The sequence below is a fragment of the Coenobita brevimanus genome, chromosome 113 (assembly GCF_032717465.1).
Source record: "Coenobita brevimanus isolate Jiangsu-jjx chromosome 113, ASM3271746v2, whole genome shotgun sequence".
Taxonomy (NCBI): domain Eukaryota; kingdom Metazoa; phylum Arthropoda; class Malacostraca; order Decapoda; family Coenobitidae; genus Coenobita; species Coenobita brevimanus.
In genome coordinates, this window is record NC_137066.1 from 2318273 (window position 1) to 2337773 (window position 19501).

General features: G+C 41.7%; 1 protein-coding gene across 1 annotated transcript in view; it reads right to left on the reverse strand.

The window, feature by feature from the left end:
- Positions 1-18733, reverse strand: part of LOC145418337 (uncharacterized) — a 33938-nt gene extending 15205 nt beyond the window's left edge. The window contains exons 1-9 of the mRNA XM_080286778.1: positions 18638-18733; positions 10866-11069; positions 9498-9660; positions 8655-8752; positions 5544-6101; positions 4929-5066; positions 4241-4364; positions 2481-2559; positions 1844-1971 (exon numbers count right to left, since the gene is read on the reverse strand). Coding sequence (XP_080142904.1) covers positions 1844-1971; positions 2481-2559; positions 4241-4364; positions 4929-5066; positions 5544-6101; positions 8655-8752; positions 9498-9660; positions 10866-11067 — 1490 coding nt within the window. The 5' untranslated portion in view covers positions 11068-11069; positions 18638-18733. The remainder of the gene's footprint in view (positions 1-1843; positions 1972-2480; positions 2560-4240; positions 4365-4928; positions 5067-5543; positions 6102-8654; positions 8753-9497; positions 9661-10865; positions 11070-18637) is intronic.
- Positions 18734-19501: the final 768 nt, after the last annotated feature.

Here is a 19501-nt window from a genome sequence, read left to right on the forward strand (position 1 = left end):
GGGCACTAACCCTTCGCCAACTTCGCCAACCCACTCGTTAACACGTAGGGAACACGTATGGGTTGGTTATATGGTTACCACTCAGTGTTGTAAATGGTTTCCTGGCTTACAGGAAACCATTAGGCTTGTCAATCAATGTAAAGCTACCTGAACATGAAAGAAGAGTCATAAAAAGTCACTGGAAAGATGGGAGAAATAGGAAGATAGGATGACAGGCACAGAAAAAGAATGATAAAGGTGAAGGCACTACATCAGTTGCGTGGATGATGGTCACCACCACCTACAGTACCACCAAACAGTAAAGTAAAAAATATAAAAAATAAGTCAGTGGACGCAAGACATTAAGAACCGTGCTTGTACAGTCGGCATGGCAGAGTATCCAGAAGTTATCAGTCAGCAGTGATGCATATACTCCTGCTTATATCTCTGCAAGGTGGAATCTATTATGTAAAACTGCTGCAGAAAACAATAAGTAAACGTCAAAATACCAATATATTTCAAAATTGTAGGAAGCACTGTGTTTGTTACAGCAATGGGAAATCCTAAACGGAACTAATTGAAATTCCAGAACTATCACTCAGGGACAGTCATGAATAATTTGCGGAGTTCATATCAAGTATGGTAAAAAGCAATAATTTTTAGTAGATAAGACTGAAAAAAAGAGAGATTCAGAAAAGAAAAAAAATCTGCTGTTATTATACAATTTTGCTTACATTACTTGGGAATAATTTAAATTACATTATTTCCATTTCTGTTTTCTCTATGGTCGACGACAGAAAGCGGGAAAGTGGCATAAGCCAGTAGGACTATTATAAATGGTTTGATCAACAAGCACGAAAGGAGACAACTTTTACACAAGGACATGCAGTTATTACACTGCATTGGCCAGTTTTCCATTAAGAAAAATCTCTGGAAGAATTAATATATGCCAGTGAATGAGATATGACGAAAGAACCTCGGAAATTTGCCAAGAGTCAAAGTCCTTCGAGAATGTTAACTTGTCATAGCCTAGTCTCCTAAGGACATAAACGACTGGCAAGAGTAATATAGTGTAGAGGTTTATACACAAATTCATTGAGTTCAAAACTTCAAAATCAACATTTTTAGTTAACCAGGATGTAACGGTTTATTTAAAATGAAAGATGTTACAGATTAAAAGATAGAGTAGTACGTATGTGCTTTTGCAATGCAAGAATTTACACTCATAAACTCATGTTTCTTTATTGCCTAACGTAAGAGAAAAAAGTAAAATCCGTCATACCTCCATACAACTGAAAATAAGTTTGCATCACTGGGAATATAATAGCTACCGGTAATTATAATTATTATAAGCGAGAAGATGATAAGGGGCGAAGGCAAAATGGTCTTGCTGCTACCGCAGGCAGGGTATTACTCGTATTACTACGAACAGTGTCATTGTTTTGATATCATCACCATAGCATTTGAAAATACAGTAAGGTAGTGTATTGCAGTCACAAGAATTTTACTTAACTAGTCTTCGAAACTAGAGCTTTTGTATTTGAAATCCTGGGAAGCAAATACATCACGAACACAGAGTTATACTACTGCCATGCGCAGAGTAATACGTTACACATTCATTCAAATCAGAAAACGTATCCAAGTGTTAACTTCTAATATAAATTATCACTTCCTCGTGTTATTCATTTTACATAATTCTTAGTGTAATACAGTGTATATTTTATTTGATATGACAAGATGAAGGCGCACAATTTATCTTATATTCACTAAGTTTTCATTGAACGTATGGCAGTGCAGAGTGATCAGACCAATCTGAAACTCAGCCATCACTTCCTGGGATGACTGTACAACCCCACATACTCACCTCACCACAATTTTGAAGTGGTTTCCCTTCAGCTGGCCCAGTTTCTGTGCTATCGCCCTGTAGTGGAAGTTGCCAAGCTGCATTTTTCTCTGGAACTTGGCTGCATACAATAACGTACGAGGCGCAACCTGAAAAATACAGTATATAAATTAGGTTCCTGTTATAATCTATCTATCTGTCTATTACCAGATGCCTTAATCATGTGAGGGGTGCTCACAAACGAATCACCTCCATGTTGCCCTGTCCAATGCCACTTCAATGCCCTGCTCCCAGCTCACACCTCCTTCTCTTATACCAGTACCTCTCCACTCCATCCCTCCACCTCATCCTCAGCCTCCCCCTCCCTCACCCCCCCTCCACCTCACTTGCATACACTCTCATTCTTCTTCTCTCACTCTCCATCCTCTCCACATGGCCAAACCACCTCAGTGTATTTCTCCTAATGTTTTGTCACATCCACAGCCACACCACAATGCTCCATCACTGTAATTAGTACTGCACAGTACTATCATTACACTGATTCCTACACTATAATTACTACAATATATATATAATTCCTACACCATATTTACTACAGCACAATCACACTATAATCACTACAGTACACTTAGCATACACCCGGTACAATAACACTCACCTGCGCGACGGACACCAGTTGACTTGTTTTTGCACGTTTGTCTTTCGTCCCGGCATAACCAAACATGTTCGGCTTTATTCTGGAAAAAAATAAAAATAAAAACATCACTGTCATCATTATCATCATCATCATCAAAATCATCATCTCTTCCTTCTCCTCCTCCTCCTCACCACCACCACCACCACCACCATCATCATCATCATCCCCATCATCATTATCACCCTTATTTCTGCCTAAACAGTACCGAGGTAGGATTAATAAAAAAATAATAATGATAAAAAATAAATGTACAAGTATCCCCCCCAAGGGAGAGAGATTTTAAGTGATCAGAATGTCTACTAGTAATCTACTGTTTCAGGTCAGCATGGAAAGATGACAATTTTAGACCAAGTGAAAGTGAAAAGAGTACAGCATCATAATCTAAGTTCATCTATTGTTACAACTCAGCAAGCAAGATGGAGGTGTCAGTTTATTGGCAAAGTTGAAGTGAAAAGAGTATAGCAACAAGTTCTAGCATTAATCTATTGTTACAACTCAGCATGAAGGTTGGAAAGATGACAGTTTTATGCCAAGTTAAAATGGAAAGACAACAGCATCATATTCTAGTGTTAATCTACTGTTACAACTTGGCATGCAAGATGGAAAGATGGCAATTTTAGGCCAAGTTAGATAGCACTTCTTCGTGACTAGCATCATATTCTAGTGTTAATCTAGTGTTACAACTCAGCATTCAAGATGGAGAGATGGCAATTTTAGGCCAAGTTAGATAGCACTTCTTCATGACTAGCATCATATTCTAGTGTTAATCTATTGTTACAACTCAGCATTCAAGATGGAGAGATGGCAATTTTAGGCCAAGTTAGATAGCACTTCTTCGTGACTAGCATCATATTCTAGTGTTAATCTATTGTTACAACTCAGCATTCAAGATGGAGAGATGGCAATTTTAGGCCAAGTTAGATAGCACTTCTTCGTGACTAGCATCATATTCTAGTGTTAATCTGTTGTTATAACTCAGCATTCAAGATGGAGAGATGGCAATTTTAGGCCAAGTTAGATAGCACTTCTTCATGACTAGCATAATATTCTAGTGTTAATCTGTTGTTATAACTCAGCATTCAAGATGGAGAGATGGCAATTTTAGGCCAAGTTAGACAGCACTTCTTCGTGACTAGCATCATATTCTAGTGTTAATCTGTTGTTACAACTCAGCATGCAAGATGGAGAGATGGCAATTTTAGGCCAAGTTAGATAGCACTTCTTCGTGACTAGCATCATATTCTAGTGTTAATCTGTTGTTACAACTCAGCATGCAAGATGGAGAGATGGCAATTTTAGGCCAAGTTAGATAGCACTTCTTCGTGACTAGCATCATATTCTAGTGTTAATCTGTTGTTACAACTCAACATGCAAGATGGAGAGATGGCAATTTTAGGCCAAGTTAGACAGCACTTCTTCGTGACTAGCATCATATTCTAGTGTTAATCTGTTGTTACAACTCAGCATTCAAGATGGAGAGATGGCAATTTTAGGCCAAGTTAGATAGCACTTCTTCGTGACTAGCATCATATTCTAGTGTTAATCTGTTGTCACAACTCAGCATTCAAGATGGAGAGATGGCAATTTTAGGCCAAGTTAGATAGCACTTCTTCGTGACTAGCATGATATTCTAGTGTTAATCTGTTGTTACAACTCAGCATTCAAGATGGAGAGATGGCAATTTTAGGCCAGGTACAAGTGAACAGAGTATTTTCACCCACCCGGAATTAAACGCCAGATGGTTAATGGCATCCATGGTGTCCATATTTTCCTTGAACAGAATGAAGGTGGTGTACATGTGCGATTTGGGCCACTGGGTACGACGGGTGCGGATGCGGCCCCCCGCTGTGGAAATGTACACAGTGTTTAGTATCAGCATTAACATCATCCTTACCTCTTTTTTCTCCTCCTCCTCCTCCTCCTCCTCCTCCTCCTCCTCATCATCATCATCATCATCATCCTGACCTCTTTTTTTTTTTTGTCTCCTCCTCCTCCTCATCATCATCATCCTGACCTCTTTTTTTTTTTTGTCTCCTCCTCCTCCTCATCATCATCATCATCATCATCCTTACCTCTTTTTCCTCCTCCTCCTCCTCCTCATCATCATCATCATCCAGACCTCTTTTTCACACCTAAGAATGGAGTAAGGTGGGTTCCAGTGAGCATCTCCATTTTATGCTCAGTCTCCCCCTCCCTCTCACCCACAGACACTATCCTCATTAGTCTCTCACTCTCCACTCCCTAACTTAAACTCTCATATAGCTCTCTGCTCCATCCCTCTATCTCATCCTTAGTCTTCCCTTCCCTCTCACTCATAGACACTCTCCTTGTTAGTCTCTCACTCTCCATCGTCACCACATGGCCAAACCACCTCAGTGTCTTTGTAAAGGTGCATAAATAAATACTTACGTTTCTTTCTCGTAACAATGATATATTTTGTCCCGTCATACACGCTGTCAACAAACTTGTACTTCGCCTTCAGTGCTCGGTGGATTGCCTTGCGTCCCTTCTTGTCGCAGTGTTCAACGTTGATTAGCACCTCTGTCACTGCAGGGGAATATTAGCCATTAGTGTCAGTATTATTATTATTATTCTCATCCTTATCATCATCATCATTCTAATCCTCGACATTCTCATCCTCATTATAAACATCATCACTGTCCTCTTTGCTGTCATCATTATTATTATTATTATTATTTTTACTGTTATTTTTAATGAGTGACTCTACACTGAGTAGCAAGCCAAATGGTTTCCTGGTGTACAGGAAACCATTTACTATGCAGGGTGGTAGGATGCAGAGCCATTGCATTGTCACTTTCTGCCAGTGAGTTACATGAAATAAGCAGCAGAAGGATGAAATGCTGGGCCAAGTTAAGATAAAAGGAGTATAGACTGCATAATATGAACTTACATAATTGATAGGACAAACTAGGATAAGAAAAATAATAACTGTACTGTACATACAGTATGTTTTTGGTAGCACAAATTAAGGGAGAGAGAGAGAGAGAAATTGTAGGTACTTACATTTTTGGGAGGGCTTGTTGCTTTCCCCTGTGTCTTCCTTCTTCACCTCCATCTGCTCCCCATAATCCTCTGTGTGTCCCTTAACGCCTTCCTCAGTGGTATTCGGCCCCTTGTCCAGTACCTCTCCACCTGCACTGTCTTCCCCGTTCCTTGTCTCTCCCAGTGCTTCTGCGGCAATCTGTTCCAGGTCTAATCCGTTCTTTCCAAGCTCGTTGTCTTTCGAAGTTTGTGTCTCCTCCTCGTACTCCATCACCCCACTTTCCTGCTTTGTCTGTCCGTCATTTAATCCCTTCTCTCCATCGTCCGACTCATTCAACTTCTTCTCTCCGTCCTCCGAGCCCTGTGTTTCCTGTCCCCCACATTCCTGGGTCTCCGCGTCCTTCTCTCCGTCTTCCGGTTCCTTTCTACCCTGCCCCTCACCCTCCTCAGCTTCCACCTCGGGCAGGGGCATTGCCATCAGGTCTGGTACGGGCAGTCGGATTGGCTTCTTTTTACCCACTAACCTGTCTAGTTCTTGTAGCTTCTCTGGTGTCAGTTCTGCTGGAAGGGCAGAAGGTACTGGAGGGAAAAAGTTGTCATTATTATTAGGGCAGAAGGTACTGGGAGGGAAAAAGTTGTCATTATTATTAGGGCAGAAGGTACTGGGAGGGAAAAAGTTGTCATTATTATAAGGGCTGAAGGTACTGGAGGGAAAAAGTTGTCATTATTATAAGGGCTAAAGGTCTATCTATCTATCTATTGCCAGACACCATAATCCCGTAAAGGGTGGCCATTTGACACTGAGTTTGTTGTTTTACAGGGAGGGGGCACTAACCCTCCACCAACCCATTTGTTGACACGTAGGGAGCACGTATGGTTTGGTTATATGGTTACCACCCAGCGTTGTAAATGGATTCTTGGCTTACAAGAAACCATTTGGCTTGTCACACAATGTAAAGCCACCTATAATGGAAAGAAAAGGAATAAGAAGTGACAGGAAAGATGGGAGAAATAGGAAGAGAGGAGGGCAGGCACAGAAAAAGAATGATAAAAGCTAAGGAAGTAGGCAGCACTACATCAAGTGAGTGGATGATGGTCGCCACCACCTACCACAAAGGGGTAAAGGTACTAGGGGAAAAAAAAGTTGTCATTATTATCATCACTGACATTATTATTGTGAGGAATTGGAAAATGTGAGTACGTTTAAGTACTTGGGTAGTGTGATGAGTAAGGATGGAGGTTTGGAGGGTGAAGTGCTTGAAAGGGTACAGCAGGGAAGAAAGGTTGCTGGTTCTTTGAAAGCAGTGATGAGAACCAGGGAAGTGAGCATGGAAGTGAAAAAGTTACTACATGACAGTATTGTGATACCAACTCTAACGTACAGAAGTGAAGCTTGGACGTTGTTGGAAGGACACAAGTCAAGAGTGAGAGCAGTGGAAATGAGTTATTTAAGAGGAGCCTGTGGAGTCACATGGAGAGACAGGCTGACGAATGAGGATATAAAGGAGCGTTGTGGTGTGGATGTGGATGTGATAGGAAGCGTTACGAGGAACACACTGAGGTGGTTTGGCCATGTGGAGAGGATGGAGGGTGAAAGACTGACGAAGAGAGTGTATGTGAGTGAGGTGGAGGGGGGAAGAGGGAGGGGGAGGCCGAGGATGAGATGGAGGGATGGGGTGGAGAGGTATATGAGAGAGGGGGGTGTGAGTTGGGAGCAGGGCAGTGAAATGGTGGGGGACAGGGTGACTTGGAGGCGATTTGTTTGTGGCCACCCCAAACAGGATTGAGGCGTCTGGCAATAGATAGATAGATAGAGTCATCATCATCATCATCATCATTCATTGTGGTCACCATCATCACATTCTCCATCATCATCATCTTTGTCATCACCATCAGTCACTATCATAACATTCTCCACCACCACCATCCTCATCTTTGTCATCACCATCACATACTCCACCACCACCATCCTCATCATCTTTGTCATCACCATCACATTCTCCACCACCACCATCCTCATCTTTGTCATCACCATCACATTCTCCACCACCACCATCCTCATCATCTTTGTCATCACCATCACAGTCACCATCATCATCATTCTCTTCCTCCTCCTCCTCCTCCTCATCATCATCATCATTCTCCTCCTCCTCCTCCTCCTCCTCATCATCATCATCATCATCATCATCATCATCATCATCATCATCATCATCATCATGCTGACCTCTTTTTTGCACCTAAGGAACAAAAAATCTGATAGACAAGAAACTAACATAAAAGAACAAATAACGATCCTTCAGTAACCCCCTCATGGTCAGGACAACTCTAGTGTTCTGCCTTACTAATTTATCAATTCTTGTGGCTTCTCTGCTGTCCAAAGGTGATAAAAAGTAAATAAACAAAATAACAGTTAAGTCTAATGCAAGAGTTTATGCCCAGTCCTTCATGTATGCAACAGGTCAACTCTGGAACTGTCTTCCTCTGTCTGTATTTCCTACTGCCTATGATCTCCAGTGTAGGTAGGTAGGTAGGAAAGTTAACCAATACTCTCAGTCCTTTATGTATGCACCAGGTTAACTCTGGAACTGTCTTCCTCTGTCTGTATTTCCTACTGACTATGACCTCCAGTGTAGGTAAGTAGGGAAGATGTATGTTAACCATTACTCCCAGTCTGTCATGTATGCAACAGGTCAACTCTGGAACTGTCTTTAACCTCTTTGTAATTACTGATGGCCACTGATGGTCTTCTCACATTCATACAGTCCTACTGGCTTATACAACATAAAATACTCCAACATACAACATAAAATACTCCAACATACAACATAAAATACTCCAACATACAACATAAAATACTCCAACATACAACATAAAATACTCCAGCATACAACATAAAATACTCCAGCATACAACATAAAATACTCTAACATAGCTACCACATAACATTAAAACTACTACTACTATTACTACTCTTAGTATTACCAGCTACTACTTTCACTGCTATTACTATTACCACTACTCTCACTACTACTATTACTACTGCTAATACTATTACAACTTGTACTACTACTACTGCTAATAGTACTGCCAATGCTACTGCTACAACTAATAATAATAATAATAACAACATACCAATAGTAATATCCTCTGGCTCAGGAATAACAGTCTGGTCCGTCAGGGTAACAATCTCTCCACTGTTGCTCACTTCATTGACCAGGAAATCGGAAAACCTGGAAAAAAATAAAAAATAAAAATAACAAAATACATAAAGAATAATCAGTCATTAGGTCCATACAAACCATATTGCTTCACCCAGCGTTGTAAATGGTTTCCTGGCTTACAGGAAACCATTTGGCTTGTCACTCAATGTAAAGCCACCTGAAAAGGAAAGAAGAGTAATAAAAAGTGACAGGAAAGATGGGAGAAATAGGAAGAGAGGAGGACAGACACAGAAAAAGAATGATAAAGGTGAAGGAAGAAGTAGGCAGCACTACATCAAGTGAGTGGATAATGGTGAGAAATAGGAAGAGAGGAGGACAGACACAGAAAAAGAATGATAAAGGTGAAGGAAGAAGTAGGCAGCACTACATCAAGTGAGTGGAAGATGGTGAAAAACAGGAAGAGAGAAGGGCAGACACAGAAAACAAATGATAAAATTGAAGGAAGAAGTACACAGCACTACATCAAGTGAGTGGATGATGGTTCCCACCACCTACCACCAATTCTAATACTAAAAATGAATGCTATACCCAGTTTACACTAACCTGATCCATAATTTTGTCCTTTTACAGTTTATTTCACATGTATGTCATTGCCCTTCTTCAAGAACCACCTGTATTGCAACTCACCGTGCCCCATTTAACAGACATTGTTACAGCTGAAGAAAGTCTAGTGGCTCCATAGTGTACGTTCAGTCCATTATCAGGTCAGATGAGGAACGTTTTAAAGTGAAAGGAATATAGTCAACTTCCTTACCTTTGTTTAATGATGCCAAAGAATCCACTGTGAGTACCAGCATACTGTGTGATGCCAAAACTCTCCTGTATTGACGTCTTCTGCTTCTTCTTCTTCGCATCCTTCCCCTTTTTCTTGCTGTCCTCTTCTGTTCCTTCTTCCTCATCCTGCTGCTTCTGCTCATCTGGGGAAGCAGTTATAAAGATCATTAACCCCTAAAAGACAGGCATTGGAATGCCATACACTCAGGACAGGCATAATCGGCCAAATGTAAACAAAATTTTAAACCTTTATGAAAAGAGTAAGTAATGCTAGAGTAAAAAATGAGGTACCATTGGAGAGCACATACCCTCAGGCCTGACAGGAGGTGGCGTTGCAGCCTACCTGAACTTTAGCTGAACCAGCAGTGGTCTTAGCAGGTGGTGTACTAAAATAACTGTTTTTTACTCCCTATAACCGTTACCCAGAGCTTACCACACTCTGATTTTCACATTGTAATTACTATTCAACACTGCACACACTATAAATGTTTACTGTGTGATCACTGTGGTAGTTATAGTTCACTGTATTGGCACTGCAATATCCGCACCACACACTTGCAGTGAAATACATTTGCAAAACCATTTTATAACACTTTTATTCCAATAAACTGGACACTCCATATTATAATAGTAAATGATGATTTTGTTCTGTGATCTATTTTGAACGAGGGGTCTGACTGAGGCTTCACTGACCCGTTCAATAAAAAGGTCTTCCATCATCATCATCATCACCACTGACATCCTCCTCCTCCTCCTTCTCCTCATCATCATCATCACCCTCCTTCACCTGCTCTTCCTTCTCCATCTCCTCCTCCTCCTCTTCCTTCTCCCCCTCCTCCTCCTCATCATCATCATCATAATCATCACCACCACCACCATTGTTATCATCATCATTGATATCCTCCTCCTCATCATCATCACCACCACCACTCTCCTCCTTATCATCATCATCATCATCATCATTGTCATTATCATCACCACCATCACTGTCATCATCATCACAAACCTACACTAAAAAAAATGCTCTCAGAACCGTTTTTTTTTTTTCCTCCCCCAGACAAGGAGAAACAAGTACAGAATTTCCAAAGTCTAATTCTTCCCAGTATATACGTCCGTAAATTCTCTCCCTGTCCGCCTAATGCCTGCTTATATAAATGTCCCTCAGCTGCCTCCCTTATGCTTGGATATATAAACATCCCTTGACTCCCTCCCTCTCCCCATGAAAGCACAATGGTGGACTGCAGGAGGAGGGCAACTTCAGCCTGCAGTTCACCCAGTTCATGTTCAGACAGGCATATGGTTGCCACCACAATTACCACAATCCCTACCACAATCCCACCTGTGGTACCTTGTTCTGTGGTAGTTTCCTCTGTGTTGGCAGCAGTGGTTTGGTCTGGCTCCTCTTCCTGTGTTTGTGGTGCTGGGTCAGCTATTTCCGTATCAATTGGTTCTTCTTTAATATCTTCATCTTGTTGCATTTCCTCTGCTACCAAGTCACCCTCGAAGTACTCTGGATTGACTTCAGGCTTTTCTTCAATTTCCGACTCCATCCCTGTATAAATAAAGTCACAAGGTGGTGGCAGGAATAACATACACTAGTAATCAGTTAACGGAGGGATTACTCTTTAGGTCTGAGTATAAAGAGTTTGTTCATTTCCTTTATAGAAGCTCCAACATACTTGCACGCGTTGGCCTTAGTCACGTATTGGCGATTATCCACACTGCTCTATCTCTGGTAGCCTTTCTACTCAAACCCCTATTCCTGAGGTCAAAGTATTCAGTTCCGTTATTACCCACACTGCTCGATCTGTAATACCTTTGCTGTTGTCAATTTGTAATTTTGGTATAGTCATGGAACCTGTGGATGTCCTATGGTTAATTGATACATTTCACTGTGCTAGCTTTTATTCTCCATAAAATAAGCTCACAGATAAATAAACTGGTCCCAAATAAGCTCACAGATAAATAAACTGGTCCCTTGGGTAACATGTTAGTTTGTTAAGCAGTTATATATACCAAAGTTTTTTTTTCTTCTTCTTCTTTCTTTCCTTTTAATGCATGGAAGAAGGAACCAAAGGCCAGAAGCCCAAATGATTGTTCCCTCCATAAAAAAAAAGTAAATAAATAAATAAATAACAGTCGATTCAAGGGTACCACAGTCCTTTGTGACATTAGCCTATACTGTACAGGACTCGAAGCAAGTGTACATCACTCCAGATGATTACAGTCAACTCCTGTGTGTGTTTGGGGGGGGGGAAGGGGTTGTATTGTGTGTAGTGCTGTGGTGTCCTGTAGTGCTGTATTGTTGTGTAGTGTTGTATTGTTGTGTAGTGTTATGTTTTGTGTATAGAGTATTTCGCTGGTTAGGTGTGTATTTTTACTTATTTATTTATTTTCTTAAGCAACGTTGGGTCTGGTTAGTACTTGGATGGGTGACCGCCTGGGAACACCAGATGCTGTTGGCATCCCTACGTCAAGTGGGGTTGGTGGAGGATTAGTGCCCCTCCCTGTAAAACAATGAACTCTAAGCCCTTGGCCACCCCGTCTGGGATACATGGTGTCTGGCAATGAATGAATGAATGAATGATTTATTTTCTTTTAGTTATAGGGCAAAATAAATAAGGTGGGTGATTGGCTAGATGCAATTAGGCTTTTAGAATGATTTTCCAATACAGTATCTTTCTAGTGTGGTTTTAGACAGCACAGCAAACCACCAGTGTGGGGATTAGTTAGTCACACTACCCAAGCGCCCACTGTATTAACAATAATGAGAAGGTGACACTGTGTGTTAGTGCAGTTTTAGACAGTCATGCCTTTTATTATTATTATTATTATTATTTATGGCAAAGTTGGGAATGTACGAGTGGATGGAGTGGTTGGTCAGTGGGGTGTGCCAGCTGAAGTAGATGGGAATGGTAGTGCTTTGGTGGACATCTGTGCTGGTAAGGGGTTGGCAATAGCCAACACCTACTTTCGTCATAAGATGATCCACTGGTATACATGGAGAGTAATGAGGAGGATGGATGGTGAACTTGTTGAACGAAAGGCAATGATAGACTACGTGTGTGTGGATGAGCGAATGAGAAGACAAGTGTTGGATGCAAGGGTGTGGAGAGGGTGGGGGAATGGAGTCTCGGACCATCACTTAGTGATGACCAAGGTAGAGCTGCAAAGAAAATGGTTGAGGAGGTGAAGGGGAAGACAGGAGGAAGCAGCTCCTGTGAGAAGAGTGGAGAAATTGCAAGATAGTGAGAAAACGACAGAGTATAAGAGCATAGTGGAAGAAAGATTGGGAAGGTATGAGCTAGAGCAGATGGAAGGGGTGGAAGAAGTATGTAAGATATTCACGGAAGAGATAAGCGCAGCATGTGAGGCGGTTTGTGGAGTGAGGAGGAGATGCAAGGGTGTGCAAGGGACAGCATGGTGGAATGATGAGGTGAAACGAGCTGTGGAACAAAAGAAGAAGGCATATGGTGAATGGTTGGCGAGTAGAGGTAGGGGAGAAGATGAGAGAGAGAAGAGAGAGGTATATGTGAGCAGGAGAATGGAGGTTAAGAGACTGGTGAAGGAGAGTAAGAAGAAAGTGGATGAAGAGTTTGGGAGGAATCTGAGTGTGAAATGGAGGGAGAGTAAGAAATTGTTTTGGAAGGAGGTAAAGAAAGTAAGGCAGTGTGAAAGGGGAAATAGTGGGGGAGTGAAAGATAGATTGTTGGTGGAGAAGAGAGAGAAATTGAGGAGATGGAAGGAGCACTTTGAGGATTTGTTGAATGTAGAGAGTGAGAGCAGTGTGAGTACAAGTGGTTGGGGAATGGCTGGGAGAAGAAGAGTTGAGAGGAGGGAGGAAGAGATCAGTAGGTCGGAAGTAGTGGAAGCGATGAAGAAGATTAAGCTGGGAAAGGCCCCAGGAATTGATGGAGTGTGTGGTGAAATGCTTAGGTATGGGGGTGAGATTGTTGTGGAGTGGATATGACAGTTGTGTAGATTGGCTTGGGAAGAGGGAAGGGTTCCAGAGGACTGGAAATCAGGTATAATTGTTCCTCTGTACAAAGGAAAAGGGGAGAGAGAGAAGTATGTGGTAACCATAGGGGTATTTGCCTTCTTAGTGTGACTGGTAAAATATATGGTAGAATACTCATTGATAGGGTTAGGCATATGACAGAGGAGCTAGTTGGAGAAGAACAAGGGGGATTTAGGAAGGGAAAAGGGTGTGTAGATCAGATATTTGTTCTAAGATGTTTAGTGGAGAAGTATCTAGAGAAGGGAAGGAAAGTGTATGCTGCCTTCATGGACTTGGAGAAAGCTTATGACAGAATAGATAGGAAAGGTATGTGGAAGGTATTAAGAATATATGGAGTGGAGGGGAAATTGTTGAGTGCTGTGAAGAGTATGTACGGGGGAGCTAGGGCTACGGTGCGAGTGGATGGGGAGCTGAGTGAGTTCTTTGATCTCAATGTGGGACTGAAACAGGGGTGTGTAATGTCTCCATGGCTGTTTAATATATATATGGATGGGGTTGTAAAGGAGGTACAAGGTAGGGCAGTGGATGTGGGGGTGGCCCTAATGAATGAGGGTGAGATTTGGAAGCTTCCGGTGTTGCTGTTTGCTGATGATACAGTATTGTTGAGTGAAGATGAATGGGAGTTGCAAGGTTTGGTGAATGAATTTGGGACAGTGTGTAGGAGGAGGAAGCTGAAAGTTAATGTAAACAAAAGTAAAGTTATGGTGTTTGAGAGGAATGAAGTCACAGAGTGTGCAGTGAGGTTGGATGGTGAGGATATGGAGAATGTGAGTGCATTCAAGTACTTGGGTAGTGTGATGAGTAAGGATGGAACTTTGGGGGATGAAGTACGTGAAAGGGTACAGCAGGGAAGAAAGGTTGTTGGTACACTGAAAGCAATGATGAGAAATAGGGAGGTGAGTATGGAAGTTAAAAAGTCACTGCATGATGGTATTGTGATCCCTACCCTGACGTATGGAAGCGAGGCGTGGACATTGCAAGAGGGGAACAAGTCAAGAGTGAGAGCAGTGGAAATGAGTTACTTGAGAGGAGCATGTGGAGTGACGTGGAGGGACAGGTTGACGAATGAAGAAGTGAAGGAACGTTGTGGGATAGATGTGGATGTGGTTGAAAAGATTAGGAGAAATACACTGAGGTGGTTTGGACACGTGGAGAGAATGGAGAATGAAAGACTGACTAAGAGGGTGTATGTAGGTGAGGTGGAGGGAGGGAGAGGGAGGGGTAGACTGAGGATGAGGTGGAGGGATGGAGTTGAGAGGTATATGAGGGAGGGGGGAGTGAGTTGGGGGGAGGGGAGTCAAATGGTGGGTGACAGAGTGACTTGGAGGCGTTTTGTCTGCGGCCACCCTTTGCAGGATTAGGGCGTCGGGCTATAGATAGATAGATAGATAGATTATTTATTTATTTTTATTTTTATATTTTTTTGAGCTGTGGTGAGGAGGAGTTCTATGAATTTTCCACCTCAAGTGCTCTGTATTTAGGACTTGGCACATGAAATGGTGGGGGAGGGGGAGTCTCCAGTTCTTAGGTCCATCCACTATTGCATCCATGCTAAAATTTGGCTTGGTTTGATATGGTTAGGTTAGATCAGGTTGTACTACTTGTACACTTTTTTAAAGCAGATACCAACCAGAGACAACAGAAAAGAGAGATTGGCTCGGAAAGTGTTATTGTAATTGTTGATCAAGTCTGATCTGTCTGGCTGAGAAGACTCATCAACCACAGGAAAGTAACTGCCCCCACAGGACTGTCCCATACAGGGTACCAGTGTTCCCGTGTGGCTGACAGCACCACACAACTACAGTGCATGAGGAAGAATATGAGTAAGGTTCTTGGATGGATGCTGCATCTGCATCTCTACATCCAGTTAACAGGGGCACCATAGTAGGCTCATCACCCTGTTATTTAGTTACCACCCAGCACTGTAAATGATTCCCTGAGTTACAGGAAACCATCAGGTTAGTCACTCAGTGCAGAACCTCCTGATGTGGAATGAAGAGTGTTAAAAATTAACAGGAAGGATGAGAGAAACAGGAAAATACGAGGGCTGACAGAGAAACAGAATGATAAAGGGGAAGGAAGAAATAGGCAGCACAGTATCACATGAGTGGATGATGGTTGCCACCACCTACCACCTAAATCTGTTTTGCATCCACTGTAAATGATGAGTTTCTTGAGAAACAACTCCCAGCCTCAATAAACAAGGTTTTTTCAACACAAAGAATGCCAGAATATTAACTGATCACCCCAGAAACCATCCAAAAAGCCAAGGAAGAGGATATTCATAGACTCAAGCATACAGAAATGACAATGATTAGGTGGATGTGCAGTGTGCTCTTGAATGCAAGGCTGGGGGGTGGGGGTGGGGGGGGGCTAGGATTACGATTAAAGAGTTGAGAGGAAGGATGGGACTGGAGTGTATTGGTGTTGTGATAAGGAAGGGTAAATTGAGATGGTTTGGGCATGTGGAGAGGATGGAGGATGACAGTTGGATGTGGGTGGTGAGAAGTGTGACCATCAGGGGTAGGGTTGCAAGAGGCTGACCAAAAAAAGACCTGGGATGAAATCATAGTGTGACCTCAGCGATAGGGGACTGAATAGGCAGACGAGATTGAGCAGCATGGGAAGCTGCCATTAGGTAATCAGGGCAGACACATTCATGAATGCTGAAGCCTTTATTAACGATGTGAATAATATATAAACGATCTGACATAACTTTTTACCATAGTGTGTCCTAAGCACAGCTCCTTGCTTTGGTTCCAGAGAGGACAGGCAACAATGACTACCTCTGCACTGGATTCCATTTTATGAGCATTCTCGGGGAGTCAGAGGTGATTTGCAACAGAAGTGGTGTTAGGAAAATCTGTTGAGGTTACTGAAATACAGGTTCTGGTATTCTAAAATTTACAGACCCTGCAATTTATCACTGTGTAGCTGATGTGTGATTAAAACTGCAATAATAGTGAGATATATCAACTGGTAAAAGAAAATAAACAGAATCAAAGACTGTCCAACAGTATACTGGTATCTATCTATATCTTGTTTAGGTTCATATCAGTCAAACCTGCTGGGTATTCCAGCCTATTTTATGACATAAACACCTCAGATAAGGAGGGGTCTTCTCTATGACATTTCCTTTGCAAATGTGTCTATAAGGTGTTTTCATGTTTGTCGCATAAAAATTCGCCATAGTGACGTGCAACCTTTACCCTGTCACCAGCGAAAGATTATGAGCATTGATGGTGCTGCCACGTGATGGTCATCTTGGAACTACTCGCCCCAACCTGACCCGAAAGAGGCTGAGGTGACTGGGGATTACCCCTCAAGTGGTGGGCAGGGCTCTTGCTAACTGCCGATGGTTGCGAGCCATTTGGCTCCTAGGGTTTCAGATGTACGAGCCAAAGAAATTTTTAGTAGCCAAACTGACTACGAGCCGAAATATTTAACGAGCAGTAAATGTATTTATTTACACTGTGATGATTAGACCCATATAATGAGGTTTTAAACATTCACAGTGGCCACAAGGAAAGACTTAATAATCGATCACATTGTGCTGTTTTGTTCATTTAAGTGAGATTTACTTATTTTGTAGTTTACGAGGTTTTGAAGTGGATTTATTTTGTCATCCCCAAAAGGCGACTTGCATGTAAAGTTTGTTCGCCGAAGGGAAAAAATGCTCACATTTGCAAGCTGTGGCTCGCCAAACAAGAGCCCTGGTGGGCAGTTTAGATTAACCAAGGAGGGCTCAGGATCTTACTGGACCCTACCTGACATTTGCTGAGGTAGCCGGGGTTTGTCCGTGTCAGAAAGCATCGCATATTTTCAAGACAGAAGGTGCGCCAGTACCCACCTCCAGTAATGCCGAGCCTGCTTGAGGCCAAAACAACATTTCTCTATGGTAAGTAGCTGTCACAGTTAATTTAGGTTAGGTTGGGGGTCAAGTTTGGTTAGGCTGAGTTAGGTTACTGAAAAAAATATATAAAACACACTGGCTGAATTTAAAAAAAAAAAAAAGAAAAGAAAAAAAAATGCACCTAGGTTAGGTTGGTCTTTGTTAGGAAAAAAAAAAAACATGCACTTCGTTCGATTTTGAACTTTTTTATTTTGTATTTCACTTCAACCTTGCACAGGGGTTTCGGATCATTTGTGGCTGAAATTACTGTAACCTCAGAATCAATTGAAATAGTGGTAAATCCTTCTCCTGCCATTGCGCTGCCCTCCCCCAGTCTTACACCCTGTCACTCATATACCTCTCCATTCATCCATCTCATCCTTGGTCTTCCACTCCCTCTCCCCCCTCCACCTCACTCACATACTCTCCTGGTTAGTCTCTCACTCTCCATGTGGCCAAACCAACTCATTGTATTTCTCCTTAATGCTTTCTGTCACATCCACATCCACACCACAATGCTTCGTCACTTCTTCTCTCATATACGCCTCTACACCATCCTCCATCTCATCCTTGGTCTCCTCCCCTCCACCTCGCACACATACACCCTCCTGGTTAGCCTTTCACTCTCCATCCTCTCCACATGGCCAAAAGCACATAATAACCCAAATATTGCCTTCTTCCTCCCATGTATTAAATATTGACGTGGAAAAATTGTATAAGTACTGGTATATTGCGTGCACTTGCCTTCCATACCAGCCAAATACTCAAATTATTGATGTATACAAGAACATGGCCACAAAATACACTTTTACATATCACTTTCCTCAATGGCAAAAAATGTTTCCTTGAACCATATATAAATCGGGGCAAAACACACTGCTGATGTGGAATTATTCATATCAGACTGAATATTGGCCACCTCCACATGAACTCTAACTAGTAAGCACTCCCTCTCGAGCAATTATTTCGTTTCCTTGCCCGCCATCAGTATAAATCTGTTGGGAAAAACTTACTAGGAATAATTAGGATACCTGCTTTGAATTACTCTCTGTACAGCGCAAGAATTCTTCCTGTCAATCAGAAAAGAGACATAAACCATCCACATGATTCCTATCAATAAGCATTTCATTTTCCAACAAAAGGTTGATTTCCGTGTTCTCTCTGCCTTTAAAACTAACCAGGTAAAAATGGCTAAGCACACAGAGTATACCTGCTTAGAAATGCTCCTTCAACAGCTCAGGAATTAATCATAAAAGCCGGAATATATCCAACTCCGCCTGTTTGAGTCCAACACCTTCCTCTCCTCCTTCTTCCTTGTGAAGCATGGGCTGCCTCCACGGCCTGCCCACCCCAACACCGAGAACTAATACATTTTCCCCATTTTTCTTGTCCGAGATGTTGTTAACTTATCTTTTTCATCTTTTTTCCATTCCTTCTCGTATTTAATCTGTTTTTTTCCTTATCTTGTTCATCATTTTCCCTTTCCTTCTCTTATTTCTCTGTTTCTTTCCTTGTTCATCTTTTTTCCCCTCTCGTATCTTTTTCTTATTTAGTATGACCTGGCCTTTATGGCACTAAAAGAAATTCGTTCTTTATTTTTCTTAATTTCTTTCTTCTCTTACTTTTTCTAATTTTCTTGTGGCAACGCTAATTCATTTCATCGTCACCATCATCATCTTCGTCTTCACCTTCTTTCTTTGTCTTCGTCGTTTCTTCTCCGTCGTCTTCGTCTTCATCTTCTTTTTCTTCTTCGTCTTTGTCTTCTATGGGTGCGTTATTTTTTTTTCTTTTATGTTACTGTGAATGTTGATACATTTCTTCTCTTGTTCTCCTCCTTTTTCTTCTCTCTCTTTTTTGTATTTTGTATGAGTGTTAATTCGTTTTTTTTTTCTTCTGTGATGGGTCCAAAGCAGTTTATATTTCTCTGCAGCAAGTATACAAGATTATTCAGTGAAAAAAACAACACGTGTCTCAATGCTTTTCTTGATTTAATGAGATGGATAATGGCCAAGCAGGTTTAAATCAAAGGAATCGTTGGTTTTAGGGAACAGTCTTGCAGGCTTCTGGTCTTTGT